This window comes from Penicillium verhagenii (assembly GCF_028828195.1).
Source record: "Penicillium verhagenii strain IBT 33310 chromosome Unknown utg000005l_segment0_segment0, whole genome shotgun sequence".
NCBI classification, from domain to species: domain Eukaryota; kingdom Fungi; phylum Ascomycota; class Eurotiomycetes; order Eurotiales; family Aspergillaceae; genus Penicillium; species Penicillium verhagenii.
Genome location: NW_026643169.1, coordinates 3,474,250 through 3,495,156, shown reverse-complemented (window position 1 = coordinate 3,495,156; position 20,907 = coordinate 3,474,250). Strand labels below are relative to the sequence as shown.

The window sequence follows — 20,907 nt, the reverse complement described above, 5'->3', positions numbered from 1 at the left end:
GCTGATATTGCAGTGTTGACCCCATCGGTATAGGAGTTGTTTCTCCGCATTTCCCCCGGGCCCCCAGATAACGAGGCGCACCTTTGGGTTTGTCCCAACCACAATATCTTCTATCTGAGTGGCGCAAATGTCCTGCTCATCATGTGTATCACTACTTTGAATATCTGATTCCAAGGGTGATATTTAAAAGCTCTTTCTTCCCCTCCTCCTCGATGTCCGGAGCAACTCGATTTCCGAACACAACATGGCTGATACTATTCACGTTTCGTCTTCTATGGAGCAAAATGATCTTCCTCCAGGAACCTTCTTATTGATTCGAGGTAAGCAGCGACTCGCATTGGCCTTGAAACATCTATATAACTCTCATTGATCATCTTTACAGAAGATGAATATGACACCAACAATCAGAGGCTTATTATGCTTGATCCCATTCCAAGCACCGACCCAAACCAGCCATTGGTACGTTCGTCTTCCCGAATAATTGAGACTTGGACAACCTGAAACTAAATATTCAATCAATTTCTCTTAGAACTGGAGCATGGCTCGCAAGATCGTCAATTTCACCATTGTTCTAGGCATGACAGTCGTTATCTTTACAGCGTAAGTCCCACCATATCACCAGTTATGGGACTGGACCCAACTAACTTATTTGAACAGACTTAGTGTGCAGACCATTTTCTGGCAGCAAATGGTTGTCGATCTCAAGACCACCTACACGGATCTTAACAGGGCAATGTCCGTGAACTTTGTTGGCTTGGCATCGGGATGTTTTCTCTTCATTCCCTTGGCGAAGAAATATGGCCGCCGTCCTATTTACATTGTTTCAACCATCCTGATGTTGATTACCTCTTTCTGGTCGGCCGAGCTACACGATTTGACAGGGCTCTACGTCTCCAATTTGCTGCAAGGACTGGCAGGTGCAACAAATGAGGCTATAGTTGAGATTACGGTGAGTGAAACAATTGAGTCTTTATATTGTACAAGGGCGCCTGACCAACGTCGCACAGATTGCGGATCTCTTCTTTGTGCACCAACGAGGCCGAATGAATGCTCTTTATATGACTATGGTTATGATTGGAGTATGTTTATGTTACCCCATATCTGCCCGCACGGAACGCCTCACTTACTCTATGCTTAGTCCTTCTTGGCTCCTATGGCCGCAGGTACACAGGCAACCAACCAAGGTTGGCGCTGGTCCTACCGCACCATGGGCATATTCAACGCCATCTTCTTGATTCTTTTCATTTTCGTTTATGAGGAAACTAAGTATATTCCCGTGATTACTGGTCAGTCACGGCTGGAGGAAGAAAGAAACAACAGTATACATCAAGCCAAAGAGGATGATGGAAAGGAGCCGTCTCAATCCACAACCAAGCCCTCACAAATTGTCGAGCCAAGCACATTACATCGCGAACTGGACACTAGTATTCCAATGAACACATGGCGAAAACGTCTGGCCCTGGCCACACCAACGCCCGAATCCATCTGGCCATATTACTACCGACCCTTTTACGTTCTTATTAGCTTCCCAGCTGTCATGTATACAGCATTGCAATACGCTTGTGGTGTGGTAATGCTCACAATATTGTCGACCGTTCTATCGCTTACATTCCCACTGCCGCCATATGCGTTCAACCCGGAGCAGATTGGCTTTATGAGTGTGGGTCCATTTATTGGAAACCTCTTGGGTTCGATCTATGGTGGTGTTCTTGGCGATTGGTCGATTCTATACTTCTCGCGCAGGAATAAAGGCTACTTTGAGCCTGAGATGCGTTTGTATATTCTGCCTATACCTGCAGTTTTCATGACTGGAGGTTTGGTCATGTTTGGCGCTACCATTGCTCGGGTAAGTGAATGCTACTTCTATCCCTCGCTAACATTCTTTGAGATGCTTGTTTCTCGAGTCAAACATGCAAGTCAAGTCGCCGACTAATTTTATTGATTTTCTCATCTCTAGGGTATGCATTGGATTTATCCTAGTATTGCTGGTGTTTTCTTTGGATTTGGACTGGGAAGTATCAGTGATGCTGCCTTGACGTTGGTCATCGACAGCTATATTGAGGTATGTAAAGTTCCTTGGAAATTGCTCTTTGCTTTATCCTGTTCTTGCTTTTTATTGAAACGAGCTAATAACTTTATCTAGGTTACTGGTGATGCTTTTACAGCAATTGCCTTTATGCGCAATGCTGTTTCTATTGGAATTCCATTTGCAATTAGCCCATGGATGGAGAAAAATGGCACCCAAAATATGTTTATCGCTTGCGGATTTATCTGCCTCGGAGTTACGTCTTTGATGGTTCCAATGATCATTTGGGGTAAGGATGCTCGACGTGCATCGGCTGCACTATACCGGCGAATGATCGAAACGCAGGGAAGCGTTGGGCATTAGTGGGTCTTTCATCGCCAGTCCAAAGGCTAAGACCCTGAAATTCCAAGATTGAGATTGGAAGGTCACTGCATGTGGACTCATATATGCAGAAACATCTATGTGCATGTGAGCATGGAATTACAATTTAATTTGAAGCCACAACGAGGCTATTTGTAACATGAGTTGAAAATCCAAGGATGTATTGGCAATTTTTGACACTGGACTGAATGAAGTTATTTAGGCCTCAAGTGCTTGGAAACATGATATTAGATAACAAATATGTCCATGTTTTCGATAAATTACGATGTCAACATTGCTACCCAGAGCACTGAGTCCTAACGCCAGCTAATTGATTTGAATACTAGTACGTGTAAGATAAACTGCATATGTGAGCATGCATGGAATTATTCTGCCTGTTTCTCAGCTAATAAACTCAGCCATTTATGGGACATGGTTGTCTGGCTCCAGAAATAGCCTCTAGGGCTTCATATGAAAACATTCAAAGACAAAACCTTGGAAACTCATCCATATTATACTGATAACAAATTCTGACACATGAAGTGTTCTTATAAATGAGATTCGCGCTGGAGGCCAGGGACAGTCCTCGGCATCTCAGCCGCAACAAGGCGCTCCTCAGTAACCAACATTTGGTCTGGTACCCAAGAAAGATCTGCATCAGCGGCAGGGTCCAGCGACCCATCCTGCAGGAGCAGCATGGTTGCCAAGGCTTTCCCGCATAACCAACACTGCACCATGCCGTCACCACCAAACGCGGCAGATATCCACTCACCTCCAGCCCCTTCCGATGATGGCCGACGTGTTACAGAGGCCGGCAAGCGTCCCACCCACGGGAAGCCATCAGTACTGAATGCCATGTTTCCGGTCCACATCGCCTGCACCGGGTCGCCTTGTACACGGCCCCAGGACTCTCGACCGAAGATTGCGCTTAATGCACCAGAGAGATGGATATCGATGTAGGTGCACAGCTCGTTGTCTGTGGCTACACCCAGATCTGTAGTTCCGCCAAGCTGGCCCTGAGCAAATCCTCCACCGAACATCATTTGTCCGGTTGGAAGCTGCGTTAGGTAGTCGAAGCCGCGGTGGTAGTTGAACAGCCAGGAGTGCTTGTATGCCTGGCAGGGAAACTTGTCTCCTGGCGTTTGCGCGGACATCTGCCCTCGCACAGGAAATATGCGACCCCGTAGACCAGGGACTAAATGGCTGACGTGAGCATTTGTGCAATGAATGACATGACGAGCAGAGATGATTCCTCGGCTTGTCTGAACTTTATACTTGTATGTAGAAGACGAATCGTTTTCAATGGACGTAACCGGGGTATGGCCATGAACTCGGAAATCATCTGGATAGTCTGCAAGAAGTCTGGCCAAGACGCCCGTAACAAATTTGTAGGGCCATAGCGCTCCAGCAGGACCAGCCACGATTCCGGTTGCCCTTGAGAGCTTGAACTCCTGCCATTCACAAATATTAGTCAATGGGGTTTAAATGCAACTGCAAACCAGCACTTGAGAATACTAACCTCTGGCATCGAATCTCGGTCATATGAAGTCCACTCCGCTGATTCCTCTGGCATACCTTCTTTGAATCGGCGAAGTCTCTCCAAAGCATCCTTCCATGGCTGATCTCCAAAGAAAGCACTTAAGAACTGCACCTTCCGTGCCTGCGTCTCCTCCGTGAGGCCCAATTCCTCTGCCACGCCCAGCATTTCTTTCAAATGCGCCAATCGGAAACGCATCGTCTTTCGCGCCACCTCCTCTCCACACTCGTCTACTAGCTCGGCATATTCATCTGCCGTTTCAAGAATGTGGCCACCATTGCGACCGGTTGCACCACTGCAAATGCCCCTGGCTTCAAGAATAACGACCGCCGGGTGAGATGAGTCCGAGCAAGCAGTTTTAGCACGGCTTTGTAAAAGTGTACGTGCAATGGCTGCGCCTGTTATCCCCGAGCCAATGATGACGACATCGGCATTTGAAGCCAGGGGCTGATTGTTTTGCTCCGCGAACTGCGGATGCGGCGTCTGTTGCCAAAATGAAGAGGTAGTGTTTGCATTTGGTATGCCGGGGTCGGAGTAGATGCGGTCGACAGCCCGTTGTTTATCCTGAGCTGAGACTGCTGGGTCCTCAAGAAGCCACAATGCGTGCGGCATTATGTTCAATGTTTGGAGTCAAAGCGTTTGTGTATGGTGAGAAGATTGGAGTAAGGAGAAGTTTGGAGTGAAATTCAGAATAAAAAGAGAGCTTCAAATATACCGATATCAGGAAGCAAATGACCCTCGTCACGGGATCACATGAATCCTGCTGGACCTCCCTGATTGAGCGTGTCTGACCACACGTTTCCACATCTGAATTTCTTTGTTTTTTTAGACAATTTGGGATCTACTGATAAGGTGGGTCTGCCTTCCCGATTTGATTCTCAATGCGGGGATCTTTTCGCCCCTCTCTAATTACTGGTTAGTTGAACCTAGTTCGATGATACAGACAAAAGCAGCAGGTCCAACAACTATAAAAGCAAGGATCATTGACCGCGGAAAATGACGAGCATATCAAGATCAAAGGTCATCAGACTACGCTCGCTATCATGTCTTCATCTCCATCTCCAGGAAACAATGTCTTTGCTGAAGGCCCGCAAATGCGGCAACCCTCTCTTTCTTTTCTTTATCGACTCGAATGCGATATCGAAAAAGAAGAGATCAATGTCGGTGCTCCACATGATGCCGGGGTTATGCGCAGCATCGCAAATATTGTGCGAGGCAGTGTGAAGGGTGATGGAATTGAGGGTTCAGTTCTTCCTCTGGGAGGGGCCGACTGGGCAACGGTCGTGAAAGGGACTCATGTAAGTGGCTGGCAAAATCACCTGATATAAGGATGTTTTCTAATAAGGAAAATTCCAGTCAATGACCCTTGATGCCCGCTACACGGTTCGAACCACCGATAATCACTATTTGTACATCCGCGCCCATGGTCTCTATCGCCCCGGACCTAACACAAGCTACGCGAAACAAGTGGAAAGTGATCCGATGATGATGCCGCCCTCGGTTGTGTCGCAGGACGACGTGGAGTTCTTTTCTCATCTCCGGATCGAGGCCGGACCGGGGCCGTACAACTGGTTGAACGGGCTGGTATGTCTTGGCGTCATGGTATGCGAAGGAGAAAAGATTTGGATAGATGCCTATCATCTGACAAATTTCCCGGGTGTGAAGCCGGAAGATGTAATGGCAAAGGCATAAATCTGCGGCAGATGGATGGGTTTCGGATTACCGAATGATACCCCAGGGGAGCAGACAAGCCGATAAGCTGATAAGCGCGAGTCGCGACTTTCAAGGCAGCTATCCCGATTAGGCAAGTGGACGCACAGTCACATCGATCTATGGAAAAGTGGGGCCCCGGGTCCACACGCGTGGATGGGAATCATGGGATATGCCGAGACTAAACTTGGGAACTCGTGTATATAAACAATTGTCCTCTCCAACAACGTACTCTCCAATTCAGAAATCTTGAAGCAACATGGCCAACGAATTAACTCAGATTCCTGAATGGCAGGAACTCGTCACTCGTAAGCGCTCCGAGTGCCAGTCGAAAATCCCACGCGAGTGGACCTTGAGTACCGATCTCCTCAATGTGCCCACGCACTTGATAGATTACGATGTTCCCAGAAAAAGCGGTCTTCTCTCGGAACTCGAACTGGATCTCACGGAGAATTACAGCGCGACACAGTTGTTAGTCAAGCTTGCTTCGGGCAACGTCAGTTCCCTGGCTCTCACGACGGCCTTGTGCAAACGGGCTGCAATTGCGCAGCAGTTGGTCAGTTACCGATCTTATGACTTGGTCTTTGTTCAATAAATTCAAATTCTGACCTTTTACTAGACATCTTGCCTCACAGAGACTTACTTTCCCCAAGCATTGGAACGAGCTCGTTTCTTGGATGAGTATCTCGAACGAGAGAAAAGACCCATTGGTCCACTGCACGGCTTGCCCATCAGTGTCAAAGATAGTTTTTGCATCGAAGGCTTGCAGTCGACCGTGGGATATGTCTCGTTCTTGAAGCATGCCCCAGCGACTAAGAATTCTGCTCTCGTTGCAATGCTATTAGACCTAGGAGCAGTTCTGTATGTCAAGACCAACATTCCGCAGACGATGATGGTAGGTGGCCCTCAAGTTATCTCGCTCAAATTTTGAATGGTTCGTACTGATATTTTGCAGACGGGAGATTCGGAAAACAATATTTTTGGCCGTACTCTCAACCCGCACAACACATCTCTCACGGCCGGTGGGTCCAGTGGCGGAGAAGGTGCCCTTGTGGCCTATCGGGGATCAATCTTAGGTATCGGAACCGATATCGCCGGATCAATCCGTATTCCAGCACTATGCTGTGGAGTATACGGTTTCAAGCCGACCGCCAACCGAGTTCCATTCGGAGGACAGGTCTCAGGTGCAATGGAAGGCCTCCCAGGTCTGATTCCCGCTGCTGGTCCATTGGCTCACAGCATTGCCGATTTGCAACTGCTGATGAAGACTATTCTTGATGATGGCAAAGCTTGGCAATATGACTCTGGAGCCTTTGCTGTGCCATGGAATGAGAGCCCCCGCGCAATCGCCGAGCGTAACGGGAGCTTGACAATTGGAGTTCTTGCCGAGGATGCGCAATTCCCACTTCATCCACCCGTTAAGCGAGCTTTAGAGGGAGCTATTGAGAAGCTAGTTCGCGCTGGACATCGCATTGTGTACCTTGAAAGCTCTAGTCAAGAGCTTTCTGTTGCATATGCATCTCGACTTGCCTTTCAATACTTCATTTATGGTCCTTCGGAAGACAATATCCAGTCCAGCGGCGAGCCACTTGTAAAATCGGTCGCCAGATTTGATTCTCCCATGTTCACTGGGCCTTTCCCAGTCGATATGGAGTTGGGTCCCTTTGAAAAGATCCAGAAGTTGCATGAAGCTCGTCAAGAGGTTCATGATGCTTGGCGCCAAGTCTGGATTGACCAGAAGCTCGATGTGGTACTAGCCCCGGGAGCACAGAACACCGCAGTGGTCCACGATACGTATGGGTGGCCACCATATACAGTCATGTGGAATCTGCTAGATGTAAGAGAGATCTGGAGTTTCGAAGTCTTCAAGTCTTCCATTACTAACGCAATTTACAGTACCCCGCTTGCGTCATTCCGTTTGGCAAGGCATCTCAGGAACTTGATCCGGATACTATGCAAACAGGCGATGAAGTCCAACCAGACTGTAAGCTGAATCAATAAATCAAGGGGCAAACCAGGGCTAACGAGAGACAGATAACCCAGCCGAAGTTGATGGAGCGCCGTGCGCCATACAGATTATTACACCACGCTTCCAGGACGAAAAGTGCCTTTGGGCTGCAGAGATTGTCGATCAGACCATTCGAGAGGAGTAGCCATCAACATTTGAACATTTGAACATTTGAATTGGTCAAATTTGCCCACTAACTAAGATTTACCTTCAACTTCACAGCTTCAAATGTTGGAAGTTCAAGTTGATGTTACTGAACTCAGGAGCACAGCATTGAATGGAGTGATTTGACTTTTAAGAAAATTAATCAACATCGTTCCATATTAAAACCTCCATATACACATATATAATACATAGAGTAAAACCTTGGAAGATCGCCTATCGTGTCATGCTACGTCGTAAATAAGAAATTAAATCATCAGGGCCTATTAAGCTGTTCTCGACGATAAAAGAGAAGGAAACCGAAACTGCAAACGGATTAGCAAATGTATCTGAGACACAACAAAGAAGAAAAAATCTCAGATGAGGAACATACCTGGCGAAAAGCTGAAAGGCGAGAGCAACCCAGAACCACGCATTGGCAACCCTGTCCAATGATGAGCCAATATCTGGAGAGACACCAGCAGGGCCTATTTTGTTGGGTGCAAAGGCACGCGCACAAATTGTGGCAATAGATCCAAGAGCCTGAGCAGCCAAGAGGACGAAGCAGACGTGGACCCTGGTTAATGTCTGTAACAAGATCATTCCCAAACCAACTTGCTGAATCTCGTCTAATACACCGAGCCAGAGCCAGAGGCATCGCGAGATCAGAGCTCCTGAAGTCAGGCCTCCGGCCCATGGGAGGTAGTAGCCTATGTTTGAAGCGCCCCACCAGGTTTGTGCCCATCGTGGCGCACCGAGACTCAGACCAAACACAGGTAAGATCCAGCTGTGCTCTTTCGACAAGAAACGGAAAATAAGAAGAGCAGCAACCCAAACAACAATAAAGAAGAATAAGACCAAGATGAGGACTTCCCATGACTTGGCATGTTGAGAAGACCAAAGGAATGTCCAGTTGCGACCGAATACGGCTGAAAGGAACCAGTTCTGGATGATGACCATGAAGAAGAACCACAGAACAATGCGTCGACGGAACAGGGATTTATAGAAGAAGAGGATTTTTCCTGGTGCTTGGCGGTAGTACTGGGGAAGTCCTAGGGCAAGAAGCACACCGATGATGAAACACACGGCTGAAATGGGCATCACCACAGCTGTGAGTCTCCATGTGCTCAGGGCAGCTGTTGTAATACCCTCAACTTCGACAGCAGTGACGCGGGAGCTCCAGAACCAAAGTGCGACCGTGTAAAGCTGCGAGATACCTTGGATCAGACTTGCGCGGAACATCCAATCTTTGACTGGGACAGCACCCTGGTCACCAAAATTAAGCGCGAAGAATAAGGAGCCACTGGAGGATGCCGCGGCGTAAACACCTGCACCAACATAGTGCGCCCAGGCTTGACCGAGCGTCGAAAGTGCGAATGGTGAGACGCCGATGATCATGAATGCAGCAGAGTAGAGGAACCACGGGAGGGTGAGGGCTATGACGGATGGGAACCGGTAGAACAAGAACCACCAGAAGATTGAGAACAGGCAATAGACGGATGCAATCACGTAAAGCTTGACTGGGGATTCACCGATCTGACCAACCAAAAGTGTGATTTGTGATGAATTGGTCGCGATAATCTGCCCAAGACCCAGGAACAAAGCGTAGACGGGCCAGTTCCCGACGCGCCATCTCATGAATCTGCGGATGGCCATAGGTCTCTTGTAGCCCAGACGGGAAAGCCATTGATCAATGTCTTGTGCTCCGTTCAGTTCCAAGTCTTCAGGCGGAGTCGAGGTGTTGCCGTCCTCCATATCCTCAACAACAGTCTCTGAGCCAGTTCCAGTCAGAGGCCGCTCTAAGATTTTGGGCTGCTTTTTTAACTGCGCGTCGGTGTACATGTCGAAGAATTTCCGTTCACTCTTCGTCAAGTAAACCTCGATGCAATGATCTGTTGTCGAATTTTTCTTGTTGAGGTTGACAAGTAGTTTTTCGAAGTTGCGTGTGAAATAACCCATACTGTCAGTGAAGGTGGGGTCGACCTTCTGCAGGTTGAAGACAGGTTGGTCGTGATCCTCAAAGACAGAAACCACCGAGAGCATAGACAGGCTTCGTGTGTAGTTAACAGGTGTGGCATCACCAGAAATTAGGCCACCTTGATACATGGATGTTCTGACCGGCGAGGTGTCCCTTGAAACAAAGCGAGATGAATCGGCGGTAGTATAACTACGCATGTGTGTAAAGGGAGTCGGGTCACCAGAATTCAAACTACCTCGATTCAGCATGGGTGCCCTGGCTGGGGAAGTGTCCCGCGAGACAAAGCGTGACGACTCAGAAGTAATAGTCTCGCCATTGGAGTGTCGATTTCCACGTCCACGAGGAGATATGTCAAGATCCTGAAGAGTCTGATTGAATGCCGCCATTGCCTCTTCGGGGGATATAGTTCTCTCCGTTGGAGTCTCGGTACCACTGTCCCCAGCATCGGTAGAATCGCCGTTGGATAGCCGTCCAGGTCCAGATCGTCTACCGAGTGACAGTGTTCGACCTAGCATGCTGTTTCTAGGGCCATTGTACCCCCGAATCTCTGCAAGATCGGCAGCCTGTAGCTCGAGAAGAGAAGGCTGAATGGGGTCTGATACTCTCCTTGTGTCCGTTTCCATGACCTCGGCCATAGACTGATGAGAAACAGGGCGGGATCTTGAGGAGGGTCGCAGGACCTGCATGTCTCCGTCTGCCTGAGAGTTTCGACTGATCCCAACAATACTGTTCTTGTTCTTTCTGTGGTGGATCTCGATAGCAGTTCGTTGCAGCTTTTCAAGTTTCTGAACCCACTCAAGAACGGGGAATCTTTGCTTGGCGGAGTTGGCACGCATCTCCCCTCTGACCTCATTAGATGAGTCCAGTGCAGATTCTATGGCTGTTCTCAACTGATGCAAGAGATGACGAGCCGAATCTGACTCCACAGTATACCACCACCCAGGCATTTGCCCAAGACCTCCAATGCGTGAACCGATTCCGAGGGCACCTTTGCGACCGAACTCGACGGCGACCAATCCAAATGGCTCATCTCGTGATGGGATCAAGGCAAAGTCGGCACCAGAAAATACATATGGTGGAAGAATTGTAAACTCCGGCTTGGAGAAGACACGACCTGGGTACATTTCCATGATTCGCTGGAGTTTGATCGCAGCTAGCTTGCCATACAAATCAACAAGGGGACCAATCACGATCAATTGGACAAGAGGCCTGGCGGATAGAATCTCCGGCATGACATCTGCAATCAAGTCCACTCCCTTCTGCTTGGACCATCGTCCAACGAACACGAGCAAATCTGCGTTCGGGTCCTCGTTCAGACCAGCCCATTTCTGTGCTTGAAGCTTATCGTGGATGGATTCGGCATTAGATTGAACTGTTACCGCCACTTCTGCATTTTTATCCACGGAAGCTGTGTCAGAGGGATCCGGGTTCGGAAGGCTTCCGATGCTGCTGAGACTCCAGAAAATTGGATATCGGGCCCATGATCGCCTTCCGTACTTTTGAGATACACCCACTGCGCCAAAGCCACGCTGGTGAAATCGCAGGTAGCTGGCACCCGTGTGTAAGAGATTGAAGACATTTCCAAACTGACAATATTTGGTCGCTGTATCAATTGGAAGATTGAAAACAGAGCAGACTTCTTCCTTCTCTTTCTGTGTTCTTAAAGGCCAAAGCCCCTGGAATTCAGCGTTGTGCAAGGACAGGCAAACTGGGATTGTTTGAGGCAGTAAGTAGAGCGGTGCGACACATCCATGGAAATCATTTATGTGGTAGAAGTCCACAGATGGGGATCGCTTGATTGTCTCCGCAATGCACTGATTCCAAGCCGAGTAGTAGATTGCACTTTCAAGATCGTCCATACGGGGTGGATAAGGCTCGGCCTTAGTCTGGTGCCGGAAGACTGGTGCATCAAGCAGGACATAGGTGATATTGTCCACGATATGGTATTGAACCTTCACCATGTACGGTTTGTCGAGAATTGTGACGACGAAGGGTTCAATAGGTGTGTCCACAGGGTAATCGATATCACCAACACATGGCACCACCCAGATGAGATTCTGGTGCTTCAAGTTTAGGGACATGAGCTGAGCCATGACTCCCAGACCACCAATCTTCACTTTCAGCTGCCAGTCTTGAATGTCATACTCCATGGTGGCAATCAAAACAGTACGTCGTTGTTGGTCCCCTCTAACAAGAATGCCCGTCGGAAGAACCTTTTCTGAAATTGCGTCGGGGTCGCTCTGTTTAGAAAACTTGCTTTTGACTTTGCGCCATAATAGCACAGGTAGCTTTTCGACCTTGACCATATTGCCATCTTTGTTGAGCTTGACTTGGTAGAACGACCCGATAAAGATAAAGACTCCTGCTAGGCCCATAATGATTGGTCCAATACAAAGAAGAATGAAGAGAACAAGTTGGGCCCATCCGGATCCGATGGGAATCTTTTCATAACGAAGGTTACCATCATTGAGAGAGATCTTCCATCCGAGATGTGGGAACGGGGGCAACTCGGTGATGTTAATCACGTTGGACGAGAGATAAGACGGGGGAAGCTTCAATATTGTCGAGGAGTTGCCGACGTCGCCGTACACCTCCGTGTTATCGGGAACACCAGATGGGTCAATGCCCCACGCATTCAATTGCCCCACGGCAGGCCATTCATAGACGAAATCGTAGTTCCAGCGCATTGTCTTCGCGTCAAACTGCATCTTGTTGTCCACTCCTGCATCATAGCCGTACTGGTTAAATGGGCCATTGAACCACATATTCGGGAATCTTCGGGCTGCGTTTTCCTTCCAGTCGTAATCCCCCTCCTGGATGTAATCGGCGCTTCCCGTGAGCCTTGAAAAGTATTGCACGCGGATATGAGTGCCTTTCCAAGCCTGACTGGATGCCCCAGTGAAGGTTGGAATGGTGACACTCGTGTTGCCTCCTTCATAGGCTGTCCAATCCGACCAGGTGCTTCCAAAATCAGCAGAGTACCGGAACTTGTCTGCACCTGCAGCATTATGCTTGACGTAGTATCCATCATCTGACTTGTGCACGAGAGTGGTGGAGTAATTTGACAGTGGGGTGATCAGTGGGTTGGTGGGAACACCGATGCGGAGCAAGAAGCTGTCAGTGGCATTGGTATAAATCCCGGAGCTGGTAGACGTGGAAACATTCGCTACGGTGATTTGGTGAATTCCATGGTAGGCATTGGTCAGATTCGCTGACCAAGTCCAAACAGTCGGAATCTCCCCAGTGTAGTTGTTGCTTGTTGTCCTCGCTGTAACGTTGGCACAAACGACACTAGAAGTATCGAGAGAGATGGTGATTCCTTTCTCTGTTGTGGAGTTCAAAGTAATTGCTTTGGTGATAATATCACAGTCCATCTCCATAGAGTAACCCAGCTGAATTGGGATGGTCTCACTCGTATCTTCTGCAGACAAGAGCCGAGAATCATGTCCAGGAATAAATTCAGTGACAGTTGGACCAGGTTCCACGAACAAATCAGCTAGAATATAGGCTCTGTATTCCCAAGGAAGCAGCTCTATGCCTCCTTTGATGCATCCGTAGGTTGCCGTGGGACCATCGTCCACCGTAAGCTCGTCGTAGGGATAGAAGAGATTCTTCAACTTCTGGCCTGATACGAATGGAGAGAGCAAGGCAGCGGTACTGTTAGAACAGCTGCCGCCATATGTCTTTGTCGTGTTCCCATTCTGATAAACGAGCCACATACTTTCATTTGCCGTAATTTCATCTACCTGGATCTTAGGGTAATAAGACCGCAAAACCGACCAAAGACCGGTGACCGTGGGAGTGGTCGAAGATCCAGGAAGATAGATGTCTTCCGTAAGCTGGGAAATCGTTTGGAGAAAGAATCCATCATTCGCGACCGGGTGATTGGCTCGAATTTCAAACATTCGCTTCATGATGTTGCGAAGTGGGTGGGCAGGATTGCGCTGATCGTATGTGACAGTGATGTCATTGCAACCGTTCCGGCCTGACTCGATCGGAAAGTCGTAGAATTTTGTTGTGTTTAGATTGAAGCAGCCATTTGTCCACCATGCGGTGTGAGATGACATTGGCTGGCGGCCGTAGAGGTAGTTGGACGCGGTAGCATCAAACACATACATTGCTTGCTCTTCGCCCCACAAAATGAGAGGAATTCCAGGAAGGACCAGAGTTATAACATTCAAACCCAAAAGATACTTTGCAGTGCCGTTCTTGATTGAGGGCCAACGGAAGTTGTCTTGATTAGAAACACCATACATGTGTCGGGGATCTACCTCTCCAGTGAATGCATTGATGAAATCATTTGAGACAAGCATATCGTTCCAGGCGTCAATAAAATCGGTCGGCAAATCGAAGCCAGCAACCAAGTTACCATCCATTCCCAGAAAACGGGTCATGGAACGGTAAATTGTATAGTGGAATGCCGTAGCATCCAAAGCCTGCAAGCCATCATCTCTGAGGAAGAAATCTGAGGAAGATGTGTTTGTCAAATTTATACCAGCGGTTGGGGACGCTGGGTACTGGTTTGGCTGGCGACCTCGCCCCAGGTAGAGACTGCCAAAGGTGTTTCCAGATGTGATCTCTCCGGGAAGGAAGAAATTGTTCTTGCCTAATGTCTTAGCGCATTCGCGATAGACAGCCATCATCTCACTTAGGGGCTCAAGTGTCGCTTGAACGGCCTTATCGAAGCGGAAGCCATCGATATCGAGACTGGCAATTTGGAAGCAGGAATGCCGAGTGATGACATCGCGGACTGGTTTATGCCACTCACGAAGGCGATCTTGCACCGAGGCAAACTTTGTGAGCTGGCGCTGCCAGTCAGGGAAGTTGCCAAAGGCCTCTAGCTCTCCGTATTGATCAAAGTCACTGTTATAGCACCCACTGAGGTCCTGGACTCCCATGGTTGTCAAGGGATATCCATTTTCGTACCAAAAGTTGGGGTAGTTGCATGTGTCATTCCAGGTGTTTCCGAATGAAAAATCCGCATATTGTCTGTCTGTGACCCACTCGACATCGTATTCGGCTGCTGTGAATGGTGCTGAGCCATTCAAGTGGCCTTTGAATCCGATCAGGTTGCTCAGCCTAAATTCCAAGTAGTGTAAGCTTGGGCAACTAGAAAAAAAAGAACATGTATGAAAAGTGCATCAGAGAATGAACGTACGTTGCAAGTGTATTGTCCACGAGGACATACATGTCACGATCGTGAATCTCCGTGACAAGACGCCTCCAGTCCTCCAATGTCCCATAATGTTTATCGAGGAGGGTTGTATCCGCCGGTGAGTAGCCATCGTAGGCCCAAGGTAAGTTCTCTAAATATGTCCCGGCGAAGTAGATGGCCTAAATCAAGAGATCTCTGAGTTAGCTTTGGATGTTTTGGATAAGTTAGATCAAAAATTTCAGTCTCCAGCATGGCAACCCACCTTGAACCCCATGCCATGGATATAGTCCAGCGTATCTAACAAGCCCTCGATGTCGCCGCCATGTCGCATTTGATTCGAGTTGATAACATGCTCGAATGCAGTTCCGTTGTTATCATCGTTTGTCGGGTCGCCATTGGATATCCGATCCAGAAAGATTGTATAGAAAGGGAACCGCCAATTTTCCGGTGATGGATGATAGTCATGGTTCGGCCAGGCCCCCCAGTAATCGATTGGGCCTTGAGCGGTTTTGTTTTGATTAAGATTCCAATCCACAAGAGATGCATCATAGGGCCAGGATAAGCCACCGGTGGTCAAAAACGAGAGTGTTAAAAGCAGTGAGAACTGCATTTTCCGTATATAGGTCCCAGATATGCTGGAAACCCCAGTTGCCGGACCCTAAATGGTTTGATAACGAATGAAGTCGATTTCGCACTGGCTTGGCAAATGCGAGTATAAGGTGAAAGAAGAAAGCGAGTGAATTTCTGATCCAAAAAAGGCAATTTAGAATGGCATGGAAAGGCTTTGAGAAGTATGGATTTTGAATTTGAAGCCCTTATCGGGCCGAGCGGTTGGCTATACTGCGGGCTGACATCGGTTCATGCACCTATCACTTATCGTCGGAGGTGAGTGGCTACGGTATGTCTCCGTGTCTGAGACAGACCCAAGAACAGATACCACGCCATTGATGGCTTCTATGCAGCCACCGAGAGCTTGCATGAGCCAGACGGCCTGGGCGTATCCGGCTATCGCATCACTCAATCCCGATTTGGTGGGATCCATTCGATGAGATGTGGTGGGGGGTTTTAGATTTTTTTTTTTTCGATTTCTCCCACCATTATCCTTCTTTTCTATTCTCGAAACCACGCTAAAACCTTTGAATTTCAAATAATTAGGAGTTTCATAGATGTTGAGTGTATTCACTTGTATACTAGCTCCATCACACCAATTTTGATGATTAATTAATCTGAGAATCCTCGAATTCCCACTTCCAATGTTGCCCCCACTGTTCCGGATGAGAGCACCCGCAGACAATGACATAGATGATAAGCTCGTATCAACATTGAAATAAAACAAATGTCTCATCCAGAGACACATCAGAGACACAAAATCCACGGATCTGGACAAAATCTAATAATCAACTCTCGTATTAAAAAACCATAAAGGGTTTCTGGTTGCGTGAGATTTGCTCATGACTTGATCTTTGAACCTTTTTGCTATTTTTACTTGCATGTGCTTGGACTCGCGAGCCTTGGAATTCCCAATCAACCCACAATGTTGAGTTTTGGATAGGTAAAGAGCCGCCCAGAGCATGAAACAAAAGCGACACGCAACCTTCCACTACATCTTGCTTCTTCTTCCACCATGAAAATTCCTCCTAGCTGGAGTTCTCAGGGGTGGGGCAGAACTCGTCACCATACATCACCAGTAGTCGTCACCACTCTCGTTGTCAAAGGGCCACCAGCTAGGGGTTTGTAGTTGGCACTCTCTAGCCTTGCTGCCCAAGCCATATTGCTTATGAAAAAAAAAGTAAGACGGGTAGTTTGCGTCGAAATCGTGGTCTTCTAGTCATCTGCATCGAACATCCGAAGCGAGCGCAACGTCGGAGACTCGGGTAGATAGTATAGATAGGTGTACATTGATAAGACTCGGGAACATTCAAATGTTTTTATGTACTCTTATTTTTTGCCTAATACCGATCTGATCGTAGAATTGTTAATCCCGTGGTGATCTTTGGTGGATTGAACAAAATAAGAATCTCTTCCCCAGTCCAGCCGCCTTCTTTCCTGATGTCCACTATTATCCACTTCCCGGTTGATAACTCTGGATTCTAGACACTTCAATGTTCTCCATACATATGGAGTGCCTTGTATAAGCTATTTACAGCCTTGGACGGTGCATACAGAACTGGATCCCAGCCAATGACTAGCTAGAATTTCGTGATGTCCAAGGTACGGTGTACCCATGTCAAGGTCTTACAGGGAGCTGAGACTCACGAAGGACTCTGAATGACGAGTCAACAGCCCAAAGTGCATCTAGAATCTCGGCGATGTCCATGGTTGCGTACAGCGCGATTCAACCCCGGGCATCCGGAGTATTGAACATTGAATTAGCGAGCTGATACATCTGGGGTGTCGGGGTGGACCTACCTTAGCCATAGTACGTGTCAACTACCGAGTAGTCCTTGAATTTTGAAGAGTTCATAATTTTGTGATGCTATACATGTATGCATATACGACAAGACATACATCCATGGTTATAGAAATAAATTTCAATATGGTTGGTAGGTAGCAGCAGTCTTTATTAGGGGTTTAATGCGGGTGGCCTTACAGCGATATTTGAATTTCGATCTTTGTGGACATACACACGAACCATCAATTTCAACGTGCGGCCGAAATGATATTTCCGGTAGCAGTCTAAATTATACTAGCATCGCTGATCAATAGATAGAGGCGGCAATTTTTTCGTCCTCAAGGCTGAATCTCAAAGCCGGTGTGACAGGTCAACAGATCACTAGCGCCGTGACTCGTGTCTTCGATGAACGTGAAAAGCGGGTGGTTATCATTAAGATGCAGAACGATAGGCAGAATTATTCCATGAGAATTGAACTTCAATACCAGGATTAACGTATACGTGCTCAAGCTCTTGTGAATGGGAAAATTGTGCCGAGCATGCATTCTGAAGATGATTGGAAATTTCCAAGTTGAACTTGAAATGTTGAGAGGTCGGGCCGCGTACGTAGAAATCCGAATCAACATTTGATTGGTTCATTGCTTCCGCCCGGCCCGCGCCGGGCCACTTACATTGAAGTATAGTCGTTCCGGTCGCATCTCCGGTATTAGAAGTGAATGATCAAAATAAGATGCATCTACCTACTCAAGTACTGGTCTGTAAACTGCTCTTTGTTGTTATGAAAACCGGAATCGTGACCTTCCAAGGCTCCGAATAAAGTACGATGGAAGAAATCAGACTACCAGACCATTCAAATACATAAGGAATATATAATAGGTGAAAGGGCCCCAGCAGCGAGTCACAGTGTGTGTATATTTGCCATGGGTTATATGCATGAAGGCTGTAACTTCTAGTGAGAGATAAGTAAGAGATAAATGGCCCAGAATTAAATAGGAGGGATCCAGAAGAGGGCATAGAGAGGGGGTCGGGGCAGCCCAGGCTGGCTTCTCTCGCGATTACTGAAGTTCAGATTGCACACTACCGTTTGTCGTATCTTTTACAAAAACTATTTAACCGACAATATCATCTTCTTCCATCTCTTCTTTCTTTATATTTTGTTCCAACCTTGAGGATTTGAAAAGTGGAACAAGGATGCTGCCCGCAGGCCGGAGCACGACGCCATATGTCTCGGTAAGCAACATGAATATCCCATTTCAACCTGTGAAGATGAGCAAAGTCCACAGAACTTGCCGTCATATCTCATCAGCTAACATCAGTTCAGACCCGATCAAGCACTAGTTCGAATACGTGTTGGGGACATTGGCCCAGGATACCAAGTTTCGAAGACATTCCATCCTATGTTCAAAGGTCAATTTCTAGAAGCAGCGACAGGCTGTGTGTCAATGCATCCGATTCAAGGTGTCGTCTCTGATAGAAGCCTCCGAAACCTTTTGCGATGGCTCCGCGCCTATGATGACTACATCGATCATACATCAGCCCCTCAAAGCCAAATTACCGAGGTTCTAGAGCTTGCCAGACTCGCCGACATGTGTCTCCACCGGGGAGCAGATCAAAATTTTGCCCAAATCATCAACATCCTTCGCTTCATGAATCCATTGCTCCAATACCATGCTATTCTCATTACTAACGAGCATTTGTATTCGGCAACGCGGCTACCTCGTGGCAATGCGGTCCGTGCCGCTATTGTTCGGGCATGGATAGGAATTTAATTCCCATGCACATTGAACCCTTGATCTTCATTATATGTTGAATCGCTGCACTTCCTTTTGGGTTCAATGCTTGCATATATATGAACTCCATCATATGTTCTGATGAGCGTAGGAGATTTTCATGTATGTCGAGCACAGGAGATTTTCATGTATGTCGAGCACAGGAGATTTTCATGTATGTCGAGCGCAGGAGCTTTTCATAGGGATTTTTTTTCTTGCCTTTGGATAGGTAAATACGATATTAGTAAAGATTATTCCCCTGTTACCTAAGGCATACCTAGTAGCGGTCGCGCAGGTTACGCTGCCCATGCTAAAGTATAGTTATTTCAGCCTATTCAACATAGAATAACAGCTCTGGATCTCCATAGCAAACCATATGCCTTTTTTAGCGTCCTATTTTTCATATCCTCTCTTTATAGGTCATAAACCCTTCTCCTCTCATTCCGAATAAACTTATAATTTGTTTTGATTTCCTAGTATTCTCTAATACATGCAGGAATAGAGGAAGGCTGTTCCCCCTCTCTGATTAAGACTTGACCCTTCAAATCTTGTGAATACTCGCAGAAGTTGTTGTATGTAAACGTTTGTGCAGTGAGGCCCTTTTCTTTTATTGCTTGTAGAACCATGTCACGTACGTCGACTTGTTGAACTTGAAACAAGAGTATCATCATTGCATAATAAGCCTCGACACCCATCTTCCGTTCCTTCAGCCTCATGTTCTGAGCACAATACTCATCAATGAATGCAGCTGTTATTGGTCTATTAGAGACGATACTTTGAATCGGACGCAGTGTTGCACATCCTTCCCTCGCTTCCCTGAATTGACCATTGAACATGGCATTGAAGTATGGTGAGCTTTGGCATAGGAATGTTTTGGAAACTTGGTGGACTCGGCCAACCATTCCTACACATGTGCACGTAGCAAGACACTTGCATTCGCTTCGTTCAGGCTCAAATGATGTTAGCTTATGAGTCATGGCAACAGGTTCTGTGGACTTTGCTCAAGTAATGGCATAGGTGGAATTAGGAGTTTAATTGGCTTACTTAAAATTGAGAGTGCATTGGTTATTAGCATGGAGCGCCATGGTTGGCAGCACTGTATTTTGACTGTTCAAAAAAGGAAGACGATGATGCACATGTGGTGAACTGAAGGGAAACCTGGTATTATATATAATTAATTATAGGATGAGTGGTAATGATGGCAGTGAATGATGGCATTGAATGATAGCAGTAGATGATGGTAGTGAATTCTGGATGGTAGTGAATAATGGCAGTGATGCTCCCAAATACGGCCATTGAACACTCCCAGAGATGACACGTTGAATTAGTTCCATGGTGACAGATTCTGTCGCTGCTTCCAGATATCTGCTATTGAACATGGTATTAGAGAATGGCAAGCTCTCGCATACTTATCCTTGTGGAACTTGGTGTACTGTGCCACAGATTCCAACACGTATAGAGCCATGTGTCTCATCAGGGGCGCAGATAAAAATATGGCATTCGGAGATCTTTGAGGTGAATCTCTGGTGTTTCTCACAGATTCTGACATGGCGTTTCAATGTTCTTGATACAGCGCTTGTTTGCCACCTTCTGACACTGCTAGCAATGGTGATGGCCGCCGTTTCTATCGGCCTGGTTGTAAATTATTGTCTCCGGCTCTGGGGCTTGTGCCCTGTTTGCCTTTGTCTTGCGTGACATGATGAAGGGGAGGAATCCGGGAGAGAATGTTCGAAAGCAGGTGTTTTGGTTTTGTAGAAGTCTCAATAAAGAGTGTTGATAATAGGTTGGATTGGAGGACTAGGAGTGAGATGGCCGACGTCTGGAAATCATC

The 20,907-nt window shown here is 47.2% G+C and overlaps 5 protein-coding genes across 5 annotated transcripts; 3 read left to right on the top strand and 2 right to left on the bottom strand.

The window, feature by feature from the left end:
* Positions 1–244: 244 nt before the first annotated feature.
* On the top strand, positions 245–2,389 carry N7466_004821 (putative MFS transporter; the record flags this gene model as incomplete). Its single annotated transcript, XM_057164218.1, has 8 exons — positions 245–320; positions 383–459; positions 530–600; positions 658–949; positions 1,008–1,079; positions 1,139–1,846; positions 1,958–2,062; positions 2,144–2,389. The coding sequence occupies 8 exons, from the start codon at positions 245–247 to the stop codon at positions 2,387–2,389; spliced, it is 1,647 nt and encodes a 548-aa protein (XP_057022899.1).
* A 545-nt stretch (positions 2,390–2,934) lies between these two features.
* N7466_004820 (NAD(P)/FAD-dependent oxidoreductase) lies at positions 2,935–4,535 on the bottom strand (the record flags this gene model as incomplete). Its single annotated transcript, XM_057164217.1, has 2 exons — positions 2,935–3,837; positions 3,906–4,535. The coding sequence occupies 2 exons, from the start codon at positions 4,533–4,535 to the stop codon at positions 2,935–2,937; spliced, it is 1,533 nt and encodes a 510-aa protein (XP_057022898.1).
* Positions 4,536–4,966: 431 nt separating this feature from the next.
* Positions 4,967–5,615, top strand: N7466_004819 (DUF3237 domain-containing protein; the record flags this gene model as incomplete). The annotated part of the gene is made up of 2 exons (XM_057164216.1): positions 4,967–5,221; positions 5,280–5,615. 2 exons carry the CDS (start codon positions 4,967–4,969, stop codon positions 5,613–5,615), a joined length of 591 nt encoding a protein of 196 aa, XP_057022897.1.
* Positions 5,616–5,892: 277 nt separating this feature from the next.
* Positions 5,893–7,786, top strand: gmdB (general amidase GmdB; the record flags this gene model as incomplete). The annotated part of the gene is made up of 5 exons (XM_057164215.1): positions 5,893–6,189; positions 6,253–6,528; positions 6,589–7,470; positions 7,530–7,617; positions 7,668–7,786. The coding sequence occupies 5 exons, from the start codon at positions 5,893–5,895 to the stop codon at positions 7,784–7,786; spliced, it is 1,662 nt and encodes a 553-aa protein (XP_057022896.1).
* Positions 7,787–8,059: 273 nt separating this feature from the next.
* On the bottom strand, positions 8,060–15,957 carry ags3 (alpha-1,3-glucan synthase Ags3; the record flags this gene model as incomplete). The annotated part of the gene is made up of 5 exons (XM_057164214.1): positions 8,060–8,108; positions 8,177–14,839; positions 14,919–15,094; positions 15,178–15,519; positions 15,853–15,957. 5 exons carry the CDS (start codon positions 15,955–15,957, stop codon positions 8,060–8,062), a joined length of 7,335 nt encoding a protein of 2,444 aa, XP_057022895.1.
* Positions 15,958–20,907: the final 4,950 nt, after the last annotated feature.